At 41.0% G+C, this 13097-nt stretch overlaps 1 protein-coding gene across 1 annotated transcript; it reads right to left on the bottom strand.

The window, feature by feature from the left end:
• Positions 1-560: 560 nt before the first annotated feature.
• On the bottom strand, positions 561-1006 carry LOC109427001 (10 kDa heat shock protein, mitochondrial-like). Its single transcript, XM_029864969.2, has one exon. It carries the CDS (start codon positions 937-939, stop codon positions 631-633), a length of 309 nt encoding a protein of 102 aa, XP_029720829.1. The 5' UTR covers positions 940-1006; the 3' UTR covers positions 561-630.
• Between the last annotated feature and the right edge of the window lie 12091 nt (positions 1007-13097).

Raw genomic sequence — 13097 nt, 5'->3', positions numbered from 1 at the left:
TAGTTTGTGAAGTATTTACATATTGTTAGTGTACGGTCAAAATTTCATTCAATTCGGTTTACTGGTTTCCGAGATATGACAGCTCAAAAATGCGTTGTCTAAAAAAGGTGTTTTACCCGAACGGTTCTAACTTTGCGAAATATTAATCAATCAAGCCCAAATTTGTACTAATGATGCGCATATAATAGGTTGACAAACAGTCAAAATTTGAGATTTTTTGATGCGCTCTATGAAAAGTTATAGCATGCTGAACTTTTTGTGAGAGAAAAAAAAGTTGCCTATCCCAAACATTTTGGCCATCCCCTGTACATGATGGACGTAAAATTGAGTCAAATTTGCCATTCAGTCATGAAATGTTTTCATATGTTGATAGTTCTCTCTACGCGTAAATTCCTGATTTTCTAGGAGGGAACACCATCGAAAAGCGGTTTTAAGCTCAATTTGCAGTGACAGTTTGTTACAGGTCCTTCTTGACATTAAGTAACTCACAATCGAGGCCTCTTCTCTCTCGGATTTCAGGTTAAATCCTTATATTGTCAAAATTAATGAACAAAAAATAATCTGCCTTCATTCAGATATCGATTTATTTATCACATATTTCCTTTATCTTAATACACCTGGTTACATTTATCATTTCTTCTTCTCAAGAACTCCCAAGATGTTTGACTCGCGGAACAGTTGGTACAGCTTCCCGTCTCCAAGATCTACCTTCAGTCCACCAGCCGGCAGCAAAACCCTATCACCGACGTTCACCGCCAATGGAATAAACTCTCCGGTTTGCATATTGCGAGATCCAGATCCGACAGCAATGACCGTACCCTCTTGCATTTTGATACGCCCTTTCTCCGGTAGAAAGATACCACCTCTGGATTGGGTGGGAGCTTCGGCGCGTTGTACAAGAACTCGGTCCAGCAAGGGTATCACACGCTTCGTGGCCATATCGGTGACGTTCTGCTGTTTAATGACACCGGTGGACAATGTTTGCTTTGATTGAGCTAGTATCTGTTCCCAGAGGAGGTTTATAGTTTGTGCTGCTTTGTGTCTCTTTGTGCTACATATTTCAAGACACTCAGGTAAATAGAAATACACTAGAACGCCAATGGCGCTATACTCAGTTTTCCTATTTATTTATTTATTTTAATAACTTTAGTTGCAATAATTGACTATTTTTAAGGGCCCATCTTGTAGAGGACCTTTTGTTTTGGTAAACAAAATTTATTTGACACTTATAGTACCGCTCTTGGTACCGCTACTGACGCTGTAAGGGCGAGGCAAACTAGATGTTGGTCACACGAACAGTCGCGACATTGGATTTCTGTGGCTGGGCATTCTAATCTCAGGTATTAAATTCTAACTGGCTGTATAAACTGAAACTCACTCGGATTCTACACCAACTAGTGGCTGCTTTGTTAAGGTAGGTAATAAAAAGCATTCGTTCCCGTTTCATCGCGTGCAATTCAATAATTCCACATCGCTTACTCAAACCCATGTTTAAAGAGAAGCCACGTTAGCAATATCGTTCAGTAGAAGCTTTGCCACAGAAGAACTTCTGAACCGCCACTAATCATAAAAAAAAGTTTTCCATCTGCCAAGAAGACGAAACATGTATCGGGCATGAAGTCTGCGAACACCATACCTCTAGATTCAATTTCAGCATGTCGTGTCACAAAACCGTCCTAAGCGTGGTCCTATGTCACATAGCCCGGGGTGTTTGAGATACAGATTAGCACAAGGCCAAGCGCTCTGCAGAAAAGAACTTCTAATGGAATTAATTAAAACTAGTTATAATTCTTAATTAACAAAAGCAGCCGGTTTCGGTCTTGATCTCATGAGCGATCGACTGAATACCATGCCGACACAGACAGACTGACTGTTGCGGCTACCAGACGGCAGTCAGTGCGGGAGAGTTGCATGCTACAAAACATTTCGTGTCAGACGAGGTCAGTTCAGGGATCGGAAAAATAAAATGCTAGTAAAACTATAAACGAACCGAATTTTCACGCCAAGCCACCAACACCGACCACAATTCTGTCGAACTCTGCTTGAGGAGGGCAGACCTTTTCGTGCGCACATAGAATTCATAGGAAAATCAGGCATAAAATACGAAAATTTAGAGTGCATCTTTTTTTATTTCAGGGGCGTTTCAAAAGCGTCTCAGCAGAATTCAGGGGCATGTCAGCTGGGTCCCATGTGGTTTCAAAAGGTACCAGATGGTCTCAGGGACACTTCAGGGTATCCCAGGAGCGTTTCAGGGGGCTTCAGGAGAATTTCAGGCGGTTCCAAGTATCTGAGGGCGCTTTGAGGGGTCTCAATGGTTCTCAGGGGTACTTCAGTGATTCCTAGAGGCATCGCATGGGGTCCGGGAGGCCTTTCGGACGCTTCAAAGAGTCTTTGGGGGTCCAGGGAAGTTCCAGAGGGTCTTAGGGACATTTCAGAGAGTTTCAAGGGATACCAGTAGATTCTGACACTCCCTGGGACCATCTTAAAACGCCCCTGAAATCTCCCGGTATGCCCCTGAAACCACTTGGGTCTTGCTTGAAACTCCCCTGAGATCTTCCTGAACCCTCTGAAACTCCCTAAAACGCCCCTGAGGCGACCCTAAGTACCCCTGATGGCCCTTGGAGCCTCATAGTACTCAGTGAAACACCCTGGGATCCCCATGAAACGCCCCCAAGATCTCCTGGTACCCCAATGAAATCCCGTGAAACACCCTTGAGCCCCTCTGAAGTTCCCCTTGAGGCCCCTGAAGTTACATGGAACACCCTAAGATCCTTTGAAGTGTTCTTGAGGTCCCCTAGAATCCCCCTGAGATCCCCTGAAACCGTGTAGAACCCTCGAGACCCCCTGGATTCCTCTGGATTCCGATGGAACACCCTGAAACCCTCTGATACTACCCTGAGGCCGCCTTAAATGCCCCTGGGACCTCTTCGTGTCTCTGAAATGCCCTGAGATCCTCTTGCTGCTAAGATCTACTGGTTCCCATCAAATGCCATGAAATGCAACTCAAAATTCCCTGAAAACCTCTGCTGAGATCTTGAGATCTTTTGAAGCGCCCCAGAGGTCACCTGAAACTTCCCTTCGATCGCCTGAAACGCCCCCGTACTCACTTCAGACTTCCTTGAAGGACTCTGGAAACTCATTGAAACGCCCCTTAGACCTCTAGGTGTCCCTACAAAACCCCTGAAACCATCCTAAGACCTCCAAGTACTTCTCTCGAAGCCAGCCGCCTGAAACACCTCTGAGATCTCCTAGAACCCCCTCTCCCTCAAACACATTAGCATCCTCTTGAAACGCCCCTGTAATCTCCCTCTGCTTTCTCCTATTAACGCCCTCTGGCCGCCGGCGCCATAGTTAACATCATTACATTATCACAGATATGCACAGTGGTTCTGAAGAGTTTTCTTTTTTTTATGCAGGGCGTAACAAAGGTGCGTACATTAAAATTGCGTGAAAATAACCTGCATAAAAAGAAGTTTTAGTGTATATATTTTTAGAATGTTTTCAGCAATTTTCACTATTCTCTTCAGTTTCCTCCTGGATTTGTTTATTTATGTTTTAGCAATCAATTTTACAATATTTGCCACACATGCCGACTAGTTTTGGAAGTAATGCTTTAAGGATTTCAAAATAACGAAATTATTCCCTCTGAGAAATAATTGAGCATTTCTAGAGTGATTCCTTAGAAAGATTTCAAAAAAGAAAGAAAAAAATCTCAAGATAACTCCTGGGAGAACCCTCTCAAAAGATATTAATAATATGTAATAGATTGCTTAGAAGAATTTTTGAAAAAAAAAAAACTTCTGATAACTTGCTGATTATCCAGAATAATTTTCAGTGAAATTTCTGGAGGTATCTCTGCAATCATTAGTGCTGGAAATTTCCCGAAAAAAACATTTGATAGGTTTCCTCAAGAAGATTCTTCTGAGGGATGAACCTGCCTACGGCAGAAAATCCCTAAATAAAAAAGAAAAAAAAATCTGAGGAATTCTCCACAATTATTGATGTTGGAATCCTCAAAGGAATTTCCCGGAAAAAACATTGAAGAAGTTCCCTCAAGAATATTCTTCTGAGGAATTCTTAGAGAAGGATTAAGGGCACTCTAACATGAAACTAAAGTGCTCCTTTAAGCGATTCCAGCCGGAATATCTGAGTAATATTCTGGAACAATCCTTGAATCCTTGAGTCCTTTCTGAAGGAATCGCTACCTAAATTACAATCGGAACCTTTGAAAGAATTTTATGAGTACGCCTCGAGCCAATATCTGGAAAATGACTCGACGGATCTTTTGGAGAATTTCTGGAAGATTTTCTGAAAACAAGCAAGAATTTGGCAGGAACTTGTGAAGAGTTATATTTGGAGAAATCGTCGTAAAAGTATTTAGTGATATCTTCGCAGGAGTTTTCTGGAGAAATTTCTAGATAAATCCTCGGAGGAACTCTTCAAAGAACAATATATTGAGAAATACTCGTAAAAAATAATGAAAACCTTCTAAAATTTTACATAAATTTTGGGGGAATTCTCGTAGAAATCTTCATATTTATTGAGAAATCCTTGGAAAATGAGATTGGGTTATCTATGGAAGGCTGAAACACACCAAGCTGAAACTATAAAAAAGGCTGAAATAAAAGAAGTGGAAATCACCTATTGATTGGTATTCATCAATACTTTCTTGCCTTAACTCAATCTAATAACTCATTTTATGCATTTCTGAGTTTTCGGCTTTTTTATTTTTTAATTTTTTTTTGTTAATTCAGCCTTACGTTACTATTCTACGACTTTAGCCTTCCGTGTTCAGCCTTTTAAATATTCAGTAGTCTGCAGCTTATTTTTCAAAAGTTGTTGAAACCTAGAATTCGTAAGCTCTTTCGGATTCAAATGACATAAAAAAGAAATCTCTGAGTTTGAGCCAAACGCAAACGCCTCAATGTTGAATTTGCGAGTAATTGAAAGGTGCTTTCACTTTGACTGCCATAACTTTTTCAATTTTCAACCTATTGTTTTCATCTTCTTTTTAAATTTAAAAGTCACGCAAAATATGAGTTTTTAAAATTTGTATTTTTTTTTCTTCTTTAAAAAAAAAACTTTTGGGCTCGATAACTTTTTAACCGTTTGAACAATTTGAAAACTTTTAGCAAACTTTAAAGCTAGCCCCCAGGGGGGCTGACTTAAGATGACTTGAGATGACTTTTAAGCGGCATACGTGCCCGATATGTGAATTTGCAAATAAACTTTACAGTTTTGAGGAATCAAAATGGCTATTTTAGATTTGTTTCTAGTTTCGTAAAATATATGGGTATGAACAATTCCTCCAGGATTTTTTCCAAAGCTTTCATAGCTCTGGAATTATTCCAGAAATTCCTTTTAGAATTCATCAAAGGATTCCACCAGACTTTTCTTCGGGGGTTTGTCTTGGGATATCTTTGAAGGTTCCTCCAGTGATTGTTCAAGTGCTGTTTTCGAGGTTTCCTTCAGGAATTTCTCCAGAGATCCCTTAGGGTATTTCTGCAGATATTCTTTTAGAGATTTCTTCAAGGTTATCTTAATATATTTCTTCAAGAATTCCGCTGAAGATTGCTCCAATAATTCCACTTCTCTCGTTTGTCGGGTGAAGATCACTGCGTCCCGATTTTAGAACTATTGTGATATACCCTTTTGCTGTGAGGTACGCAAGTTATCTCAGTAACATATTTGTCACTGAGATACCTTGGTATCGACTGAACTCAAGACCATCTATTATTGATGAATAGAGATCCTGAGTTACAGTATGTGACTCCCCCATTCTGGCGAGACTAGCTTTATGAAGCCAACCACGTCCTTGGGAGATAAGATCCATATGTCAGCAGGCCCTAAAAAGGGCTTGCTGAGAACTTTGAACCTACGTTGAGTGAGTGCGCTGCAATAGCAGAGGATGTGTTCTGATGTTTCCCTCTCCTCGTCACAGAAGCGGCAATTTGAGGTTTGGATTGCTCCGATCTTTTGTAGATGGTATCTGCAGGGGCAGTGTCCAGTTATTAGACCGGTGTAGATGTTGAGATCCCTTTTGTTGAGACCTAATAGTTGTTGGGTTTTCTTGGGGTTTATCGTTACGAGCCTTTTAGATTGGCTCGTATGGGGAAGTGCATTCCAGTTCGATGTGATTTGACTGACCATATATTTGTTCAGTTCCATTTTTACAGAGCAGTCTGAGATCCCGCAGAAGGGCTCAGGGCCAATGAACCTTTCATTAGATCCATTTCTGGCTAGCTCATCAGCAATCTCGTTTCCCTCTAGACCCGTATGTCCTGGGATCCAATATAGGTAGACTCGATTGCGTATGGATAAGTTTTTCAAAGCCAGAATGCATTCCCACACTAGCTTTGAGTTACAAGTGTAGTTATTAAGCGACTTAAGTGCCGCTTGGCTGTCAGAGAAAATACATATTTTTGCAAACCTATACTTTCTCCTCAGGCATAATAACACGCATTCTAATATTGCATATATTTCCGCCTGAAATACTGTGGGCCACTGTCCTAAGTGGACAGAGATTTTTGTTCTAGGGCCATAGATTCCGGAGCCTGTCAGATTATTCATTTTCGAACCATCTGTGAAGAAATTTATAGAGCCTGTTGGAACGCTGGGTCCACCTCCTTCCCACTCCTGGCGGGAAGGAATGAGCACATCGTAAGGTAAGTCATAATTGACTACCGTTTCCATCCACTCACTACAAATTCCTATTGCGGGATTTATGGCAAATTAATTTAATATGCTGAGGTGATCCGTAAGGTCTCCCGACAGCAGTGTTTTTGTTCTCTTTAACCTTAGAGCACTTTTTTCCGCTTCCAGCTTTATGAATTGATCTAACCAGGGCAGGTGAAGCATTGCGTCTAGGGCCAAAGTGGGTGTACTACGAACTGCACCAGTGATGGCTATGCAAGCGGTGCGTTGGATTTTGTTGAGCTTCGCCCTTGCAGCAGCCTCATTAGTTTTAGGTCACCAGACAAGGGAAGCGTAAGTAGTCCTGGGACGAACAATGGTTTTATATATCCACATGATCATACTTGGTTTTAGGCCCCATCTTTTACCCAGGGTTTTTGAACAAACCCAAAGTGTATTGAGACCTTTCTGCACAACTGATTGGAGATGAGAGTTCCAATTCAGTTTTGCGTCGAGTATGACACCTAGATATTTTACTTCGCTTGAATAAACTAGTTGTGTATGATTCAAGAAAAGGGGTTTCAGTTGGACCTTCCTCCGTTTGGTGAAAGGGATAATGGAAGTTTTTGTAGGATTTATGGATAAATGTTCCTTATGACACCAGGAAAAAGTGTGATTTAGGGCAGATTGCATTCTTTCCACGATAACACTTTCGAATTTGCCTCGTACAATAATGACAACGTCATCAGCATATCCAACCACTTCGAAGCCTCTTCTCTCTAAGCTGTCTAGAAGCTCATCCACCACCAGTGACCACAACAAAGGAGAAAGCACTCCGCCTTGCGGACATCCCCTCGTTGCTTTAACAGTAATGTATGAACCGCTAAGCTCAGAGGAGATTTTTCGATTAGCTAGCATAGCATGTACCCAGGTAACAATGCATGGGTCGAATTTTCTCCTCAACATTGCTGACCCTATAGACGAATAAGAAGCGTTATCGAATGCGCCCTCAATATCAAGAAATGCTACAAGAGCAATTTCTTTTGCATTGAGTGTTTTTTCGATCTTTTGAACTACCGTATGTAGTGCCGAGATCGTAGATTTTCCACTTTGATAAGCGAATTGGTTTTTTGACAAAGGCATTGCTTTCATAAATTTGTGATTTTTGTACTCGCATAGTACCTTTTCCATAATTTTGAGCATTACAGAGGATAAACTTATCGGCCTGAATGCTTTGGGGTTGGTTTTATCCCTCTTTCCTGCCTTCGGAATGAAGACAGCCCGGATTTGACGCCAATCGTTGGGTATGTGCCCCAAAATCAGACTCGCCCTAAAAATCTCAACCAAGAGTGGAACCAGTGTTTTCTCCTCTTTTTGGATCAACGCTGGGAATATTCCATCCATGCCAGGAGACTTAAATGGCTCGAAAGATCTCACAGCCCTCTCAACCCTGGCCTGAGTGAAAGCTTCCTTTGCAACCTTTATTGCGTCTTTTTTAGATCCAGAAACCCATGATTGGATCTCTTGTGGATCTGAGACAGCAATTCCAGTGTCTTGGTCGCCGATGCTCAACTCAGGGATTGAATCAGGGAAGTGGATCTTTAACAATTCGCTCAGTGTATCGCTAGGCTCTACAGTGAGCGAACCATCCGTCTTTCGGAGGCTACCCACACCATTGGAGTGGTCTTTTGAAAGAGTTTTTTGGAGTCTGGCCACTACGGGTGTATTCTCTATGCTTTCACACATTAGAATCCACGATTTCCGTTTGGCTGACCTTATTTCTTTGTTGTAGTTCGTCAGGGCCTTTCTGTATAGGCTCCAATCGCCGGTTCGCTTGGCACGATTGAATTCCCTACGCGCAGTTTTCCTAAGCTGCTCAACAGTTTTATTCCACCATGGAACGTCTCTGCTCGAACTAATTGATTTAGTTGGACAGCTCTCTTGGTAGGCATTAAGGATTTTGTTTTTAATGGATTTGGACGCATCTTCCAATTGTGTAATGGACTTGATGTGACTTTCTATGATGTACTCTTCAGATTGTAGGATAGCTGAGTAGGATTCCCAATCAGTTTTCTTAGGATCTTTAAACGTTTTTTCTATCGTTAGACCCCCTTCCCATTCGAAGATGATGTGTTTGTGGTCTGACATTGATATTTCTTCAGAAACATGCCAGTTTTTTATTTTATCAGAGATAGACCGACTACATAGAGTCAAGTCCAAAACTTCCTGACGAATGAGGTTTTCAAACGTGGGCTTGTCACCAACAATACAAATGTCAATGTTCTTGGAAGAGAGAAACTGTAACAGGTACTCACCTCTGGTGTTTATATTTGTACTTCCCCATACGGTGTGATGTGCATTTGCGTCACACCCTATGACGAAGGGGATGTTGTGTCGGTGGCTGTAGGCTACGAGCGCACTTAGAATTATTCAAAGCATTTCTGCAGGAATGTCGTCCAGAAATTCTTTCAGGAAATTCAACTTGAGATAATTTAAAAATTAATGCAGGCATTAAAAAAAAACGTACAAAAAATCCATTAGGAGCCCGTCCAAGTATTCCTTCAACAATTCGTCCAGGGATTCCTACATAAATTTTTCCAGGAATTCGCTAAAAAAGCTCTCGAGAGATTTCCTAAGGAAATCTTCAAGGGATTGCTTCCGAGATTCATCATGGGGTTTTTTAACAAATTTCTCCGAGATTCCTCCAGGGAATTCCTTCTGTTATTCTTTCGGAATCAACTTCCAGGATTATTTTGCAAATGCCTCCGAGAACTCTTCTTGGGATTCCTCCTGAAGTTCTCCCAGAAACTCCTCCAGGAACTATTCCAAGACTTCCTCCAGGAACTGCTTGGATATTCCCTAAGGAATTGCTCTTGGGATTGCTTTCAAGCTTCCTCCTGGAGTTTCTTCAGCAACTCCTCCAGAGATTCCTTCAGAAACTGCTACAGGAATTGCTCCAAGAGTTCCTTTTTAGGATTTCCTCTGGAATTTCAGCGATGTATTCAGTACTTCTTCCTGAGATTTCTTCCTCTCCTAGAATTCCTTTAGAAATTGATTCTTGGATTTCTTTAGGAATTCTTCCTGGGACTCTTGCAGGATTTCCTCAAGGGATTCCTCCTGAAATTCCCCAATGATTCCTCTGGGAATTTCTACATGGATTCCTCTAAAAAATCTTACAGGGTCTTCAGGGATTCGTCGGGGAATTCCTCTAGCAATTCCTCCAGAGATTCCTACTGAATTCCTTCTCAAGGAATTTCTCTAGAGATTACACCAGGAATTCCTACAGGCGTGTCTTCAGGTATTTCTCCAGGGGTTCCTCCAGGCATTCAGGAATTCCTTTTGGAATTGCTCTAAGCATTCCTCCAAGAATTCCTATAGGAATACCTCCACAATACCTACGGCAATTTTCCCAAAAAATCCAGAAATTCCGATTGAAGTTTATCCAGGAATTTTTCCAAGAATTCCTCCAGCGATCCCTGCATGAATTCCTTCTAAGATTCCTCTAGAAGTTCCATCAAAAATTTCTTCAGGAACCCTCCAGGAAATCCTCTAGGAATTCCTTCCGAAATGCCGCCAGGAATCCCTCCCGGAATTTATCCAGGAGTTATTCAAGGTATTCCTCCGCGAATCCTACCAAGAATGTCACAAGGGATTACTCTAGGTATTTCTACAGTAATTCCTCCAGGAATTGTCTCAAGAATTGCTCCAGAAATTCCTTCAGAAATCCCTACAGCAATTCCTCCAGGAAATCGTTCATTAATTTATTCAGGAATTCCTCTAGGAATTTTTTCCAGGGATTCCTCCGGGATATTTTCCAGGAGTTTCTCCAGGAATTTCTTTGGGAATTCCTCTCGGAATTTCTCTAGGAGTTTTTTTCAGAAATTACTCCAGAAATTCAAGGATTCTTCCGGAGATTCCTCCAAGAATTCCTCCAGAAAAAGTTCTCGGGAATTCCTCCAGGAGTTTCTTCTGAAATTTCTCCAGGGATTCCTCCCAGAATTTCTCTAGAGAATTCTTCCAGGGATTTTTGCAGGGATTTCTTTAAGATTTTCTCTAGGGATTTCTCCCGCAGTTCCACCTGGGATTTCGTCAGGAATTTATTCAGAAGATCCTACAAGCATTCCTCCTGAGGGTCCTCCAGAAATTGCTTCAGGAATTCCTCCAGCGATTTTTCCAAAAAGTCCTTCAAGATTTCTTTCAAGAATTACTCATAAAATTTCTCTAAAGATTCCTCCAGGAATTCCCCAAGATGTTTCTTCTCCAGGGATTCCTTCCAGATATCCTCTACGGAATCCTTCAGGAGTTCATCCAGGCGTTCCTTCCAGAATATGCTTCAGGCATTCATCCAGAAATTTCTTCAGGATTTTCTTTAGGTATTCCTGCAGGAATTTCTCCAGGAATTTCTTTAGGAATTCCTCCACGGATTCATCCAGGAATTTCTCCAGAGATGGTTCGATATACAATCTCAATTTTTGATTTAAAACCAAAACAGTTATTTATGTAACGAGTTGCAAAAAGTTGATTTTTTCAGCACGAGTCGTACATTTATCCAACTCGGCAAGCCTCGTTGGATAAATGTACGACTCCTGCTGAAAAAATCAACTTTTTGCAACTCGTTACATACAAAATTTTATGCAATGATTTTTTCATAATGCAACCCATTTGAGTTGCATAATGTTCATAATGCAACTCAAATGAGTTGCATTATGAACATTATACAACTATTTTTCATTATACAACACATTATGATACCAAAATGAGTTCTATAAAATGTAAATTGTGATACTCAATTGCATAAAAAATATTTCGCAACGGATCGATTGAAAACATCGATTCAAAGCATCCGATTAAATTGGTGAATCGATTCTGCTAGTTCAATTCGAATCGATTCACAAAAATTGATGCCTCAGTCAAACTTGCCTAATGCTTTACATTAAACCTTATCGAAATCTCGCTGAGACCCCCAGTGAAGTTTCATCGTAATTCTGAATATATGTGTATTTAGTATTTTCAAAGAAAGAGAAGTTACTGACCTAATGCCTCCATTGTTTTTTTTTCTATGAAGGCTTGTCAATATGTATTGACTTTTTTTTAGTAAAGACAGTTGCATGTTCGAATCATTTAAAGTGTCTGTGATGCATGCATCATTTTACAGCAAAAAAGTTTAATTCTTATGATTTCATTGCGCATTACATATTAAGTTATCGTAAGCAACTTTTTCCCGAAAAAAAAACAGCGTAACTTTTCCTAAGTCAACCCGAGGTGCCGGTTCGAGTCAGTGATGCGGTTCAATGGCGGATTTCAGTAATTTTGTGGTTTTTCGGTTCCCCCGCATAGAAAAGTCACTGTCGTTGGCATCGCCGTCTTTTTTATGCGCTCCAATTAGTCCCCGGGACGTGTTTCGGTTTGCTTTTCTGGCGTGTTGCTTTGTAACAGCTGTGTTGTAGTTAGTTACAATCATCATTTCCATTGGTTGCTTTGCTGGAAAGTTGTGTGTCGGCGGCGGCGGTGTGATTTTATGATCGATTTATGGCCCAAAGTTGGAACTGACTGTGGGATTCAATTCATTCAACCTGCCGGATGACGGTGTTGCAGCAACTGCGGTGAAAAATTTATACTGTGGAAGGTTGTAAATCAAAATGATGCCGAATGTTGGGGCGGTAGCTGTCGTCATCTTTGACGTTTGTGGGTTTCGGTCGAGATGGTTGACGATGTCGTAAAGGGGTCAAATGTTGTTTCTATCACAAATTATGGTTTTATTGGTAGTTGGAAGTTTTTTAGATTTCAATTAGAATGTTGCTTCAGCTGGTCCAATCAAAACTCCTTTTACCATTCATCGAATTAAAGATCAGCTTCAGCAAATTTAATTTGCAGATTCTTCCCAGAATTGTACCTTCATCGAATGTTTGTTTGTTTTTTCCTTCCCGTCACACAAATCCCTTGAGACACATCACCGACCGAATTTAACGTTCTTTCGCAGAAATCGGCACGGCGGTCAGAATGCAGGCAGCCGCAAAACAGTTGAAACTGAGGGCATGTTTCCCAAACCCAATGGAATGCAACGGGATGCAGAAAAAGTCATGAACTCTCGACGACTGACTTACGACGACAACGTCGCTTGCCGGTGCTTTTTCGTAGTTCGCAGAATGTCTCTTAAATGAAACAAGACAAGTCGAACGATGGGCGATTGCCTTCGACAAACTGCAGCAGCGGCAGCCAGGAGTCACTAGCAATGCCAAATATCTCAATTATCTGGCCGCAATGTCGGAGTATTTTTCGGACGGGTTTGTTTTTCGACTTGATTCTGGTTGAATTAATGTCACCTCTGCGGAGAGGAAAATTGGAAGTAGCACGAAAGGTTAACGCGGATTTATTTTTTCTGTGGGATTTTTTTTTTTCTTAATGCAGAAGGTTAGGATGAAAAGGCACACAGGAAATGTGACAAGATTTCTTACAAAATTTTA

This window comes from Aedes albopictus, chromosome 3 (assembly GCF_035046485.1).
Source record: "Aedes albopictus strain Foshan chromosome 3, AalbF5, whole genome shotgun sequence".
NCBI classification, from domain to species: Eukaryota; Metazoa; Arthropoda; class Insecta; order Diptera; family Culicidae; genus Aedes; species Aedes albopictus.
Note: the sequence above shows the minus strand (reverse complement) of the source record. Positions and strands in the feature narration are given on the sequence as shown.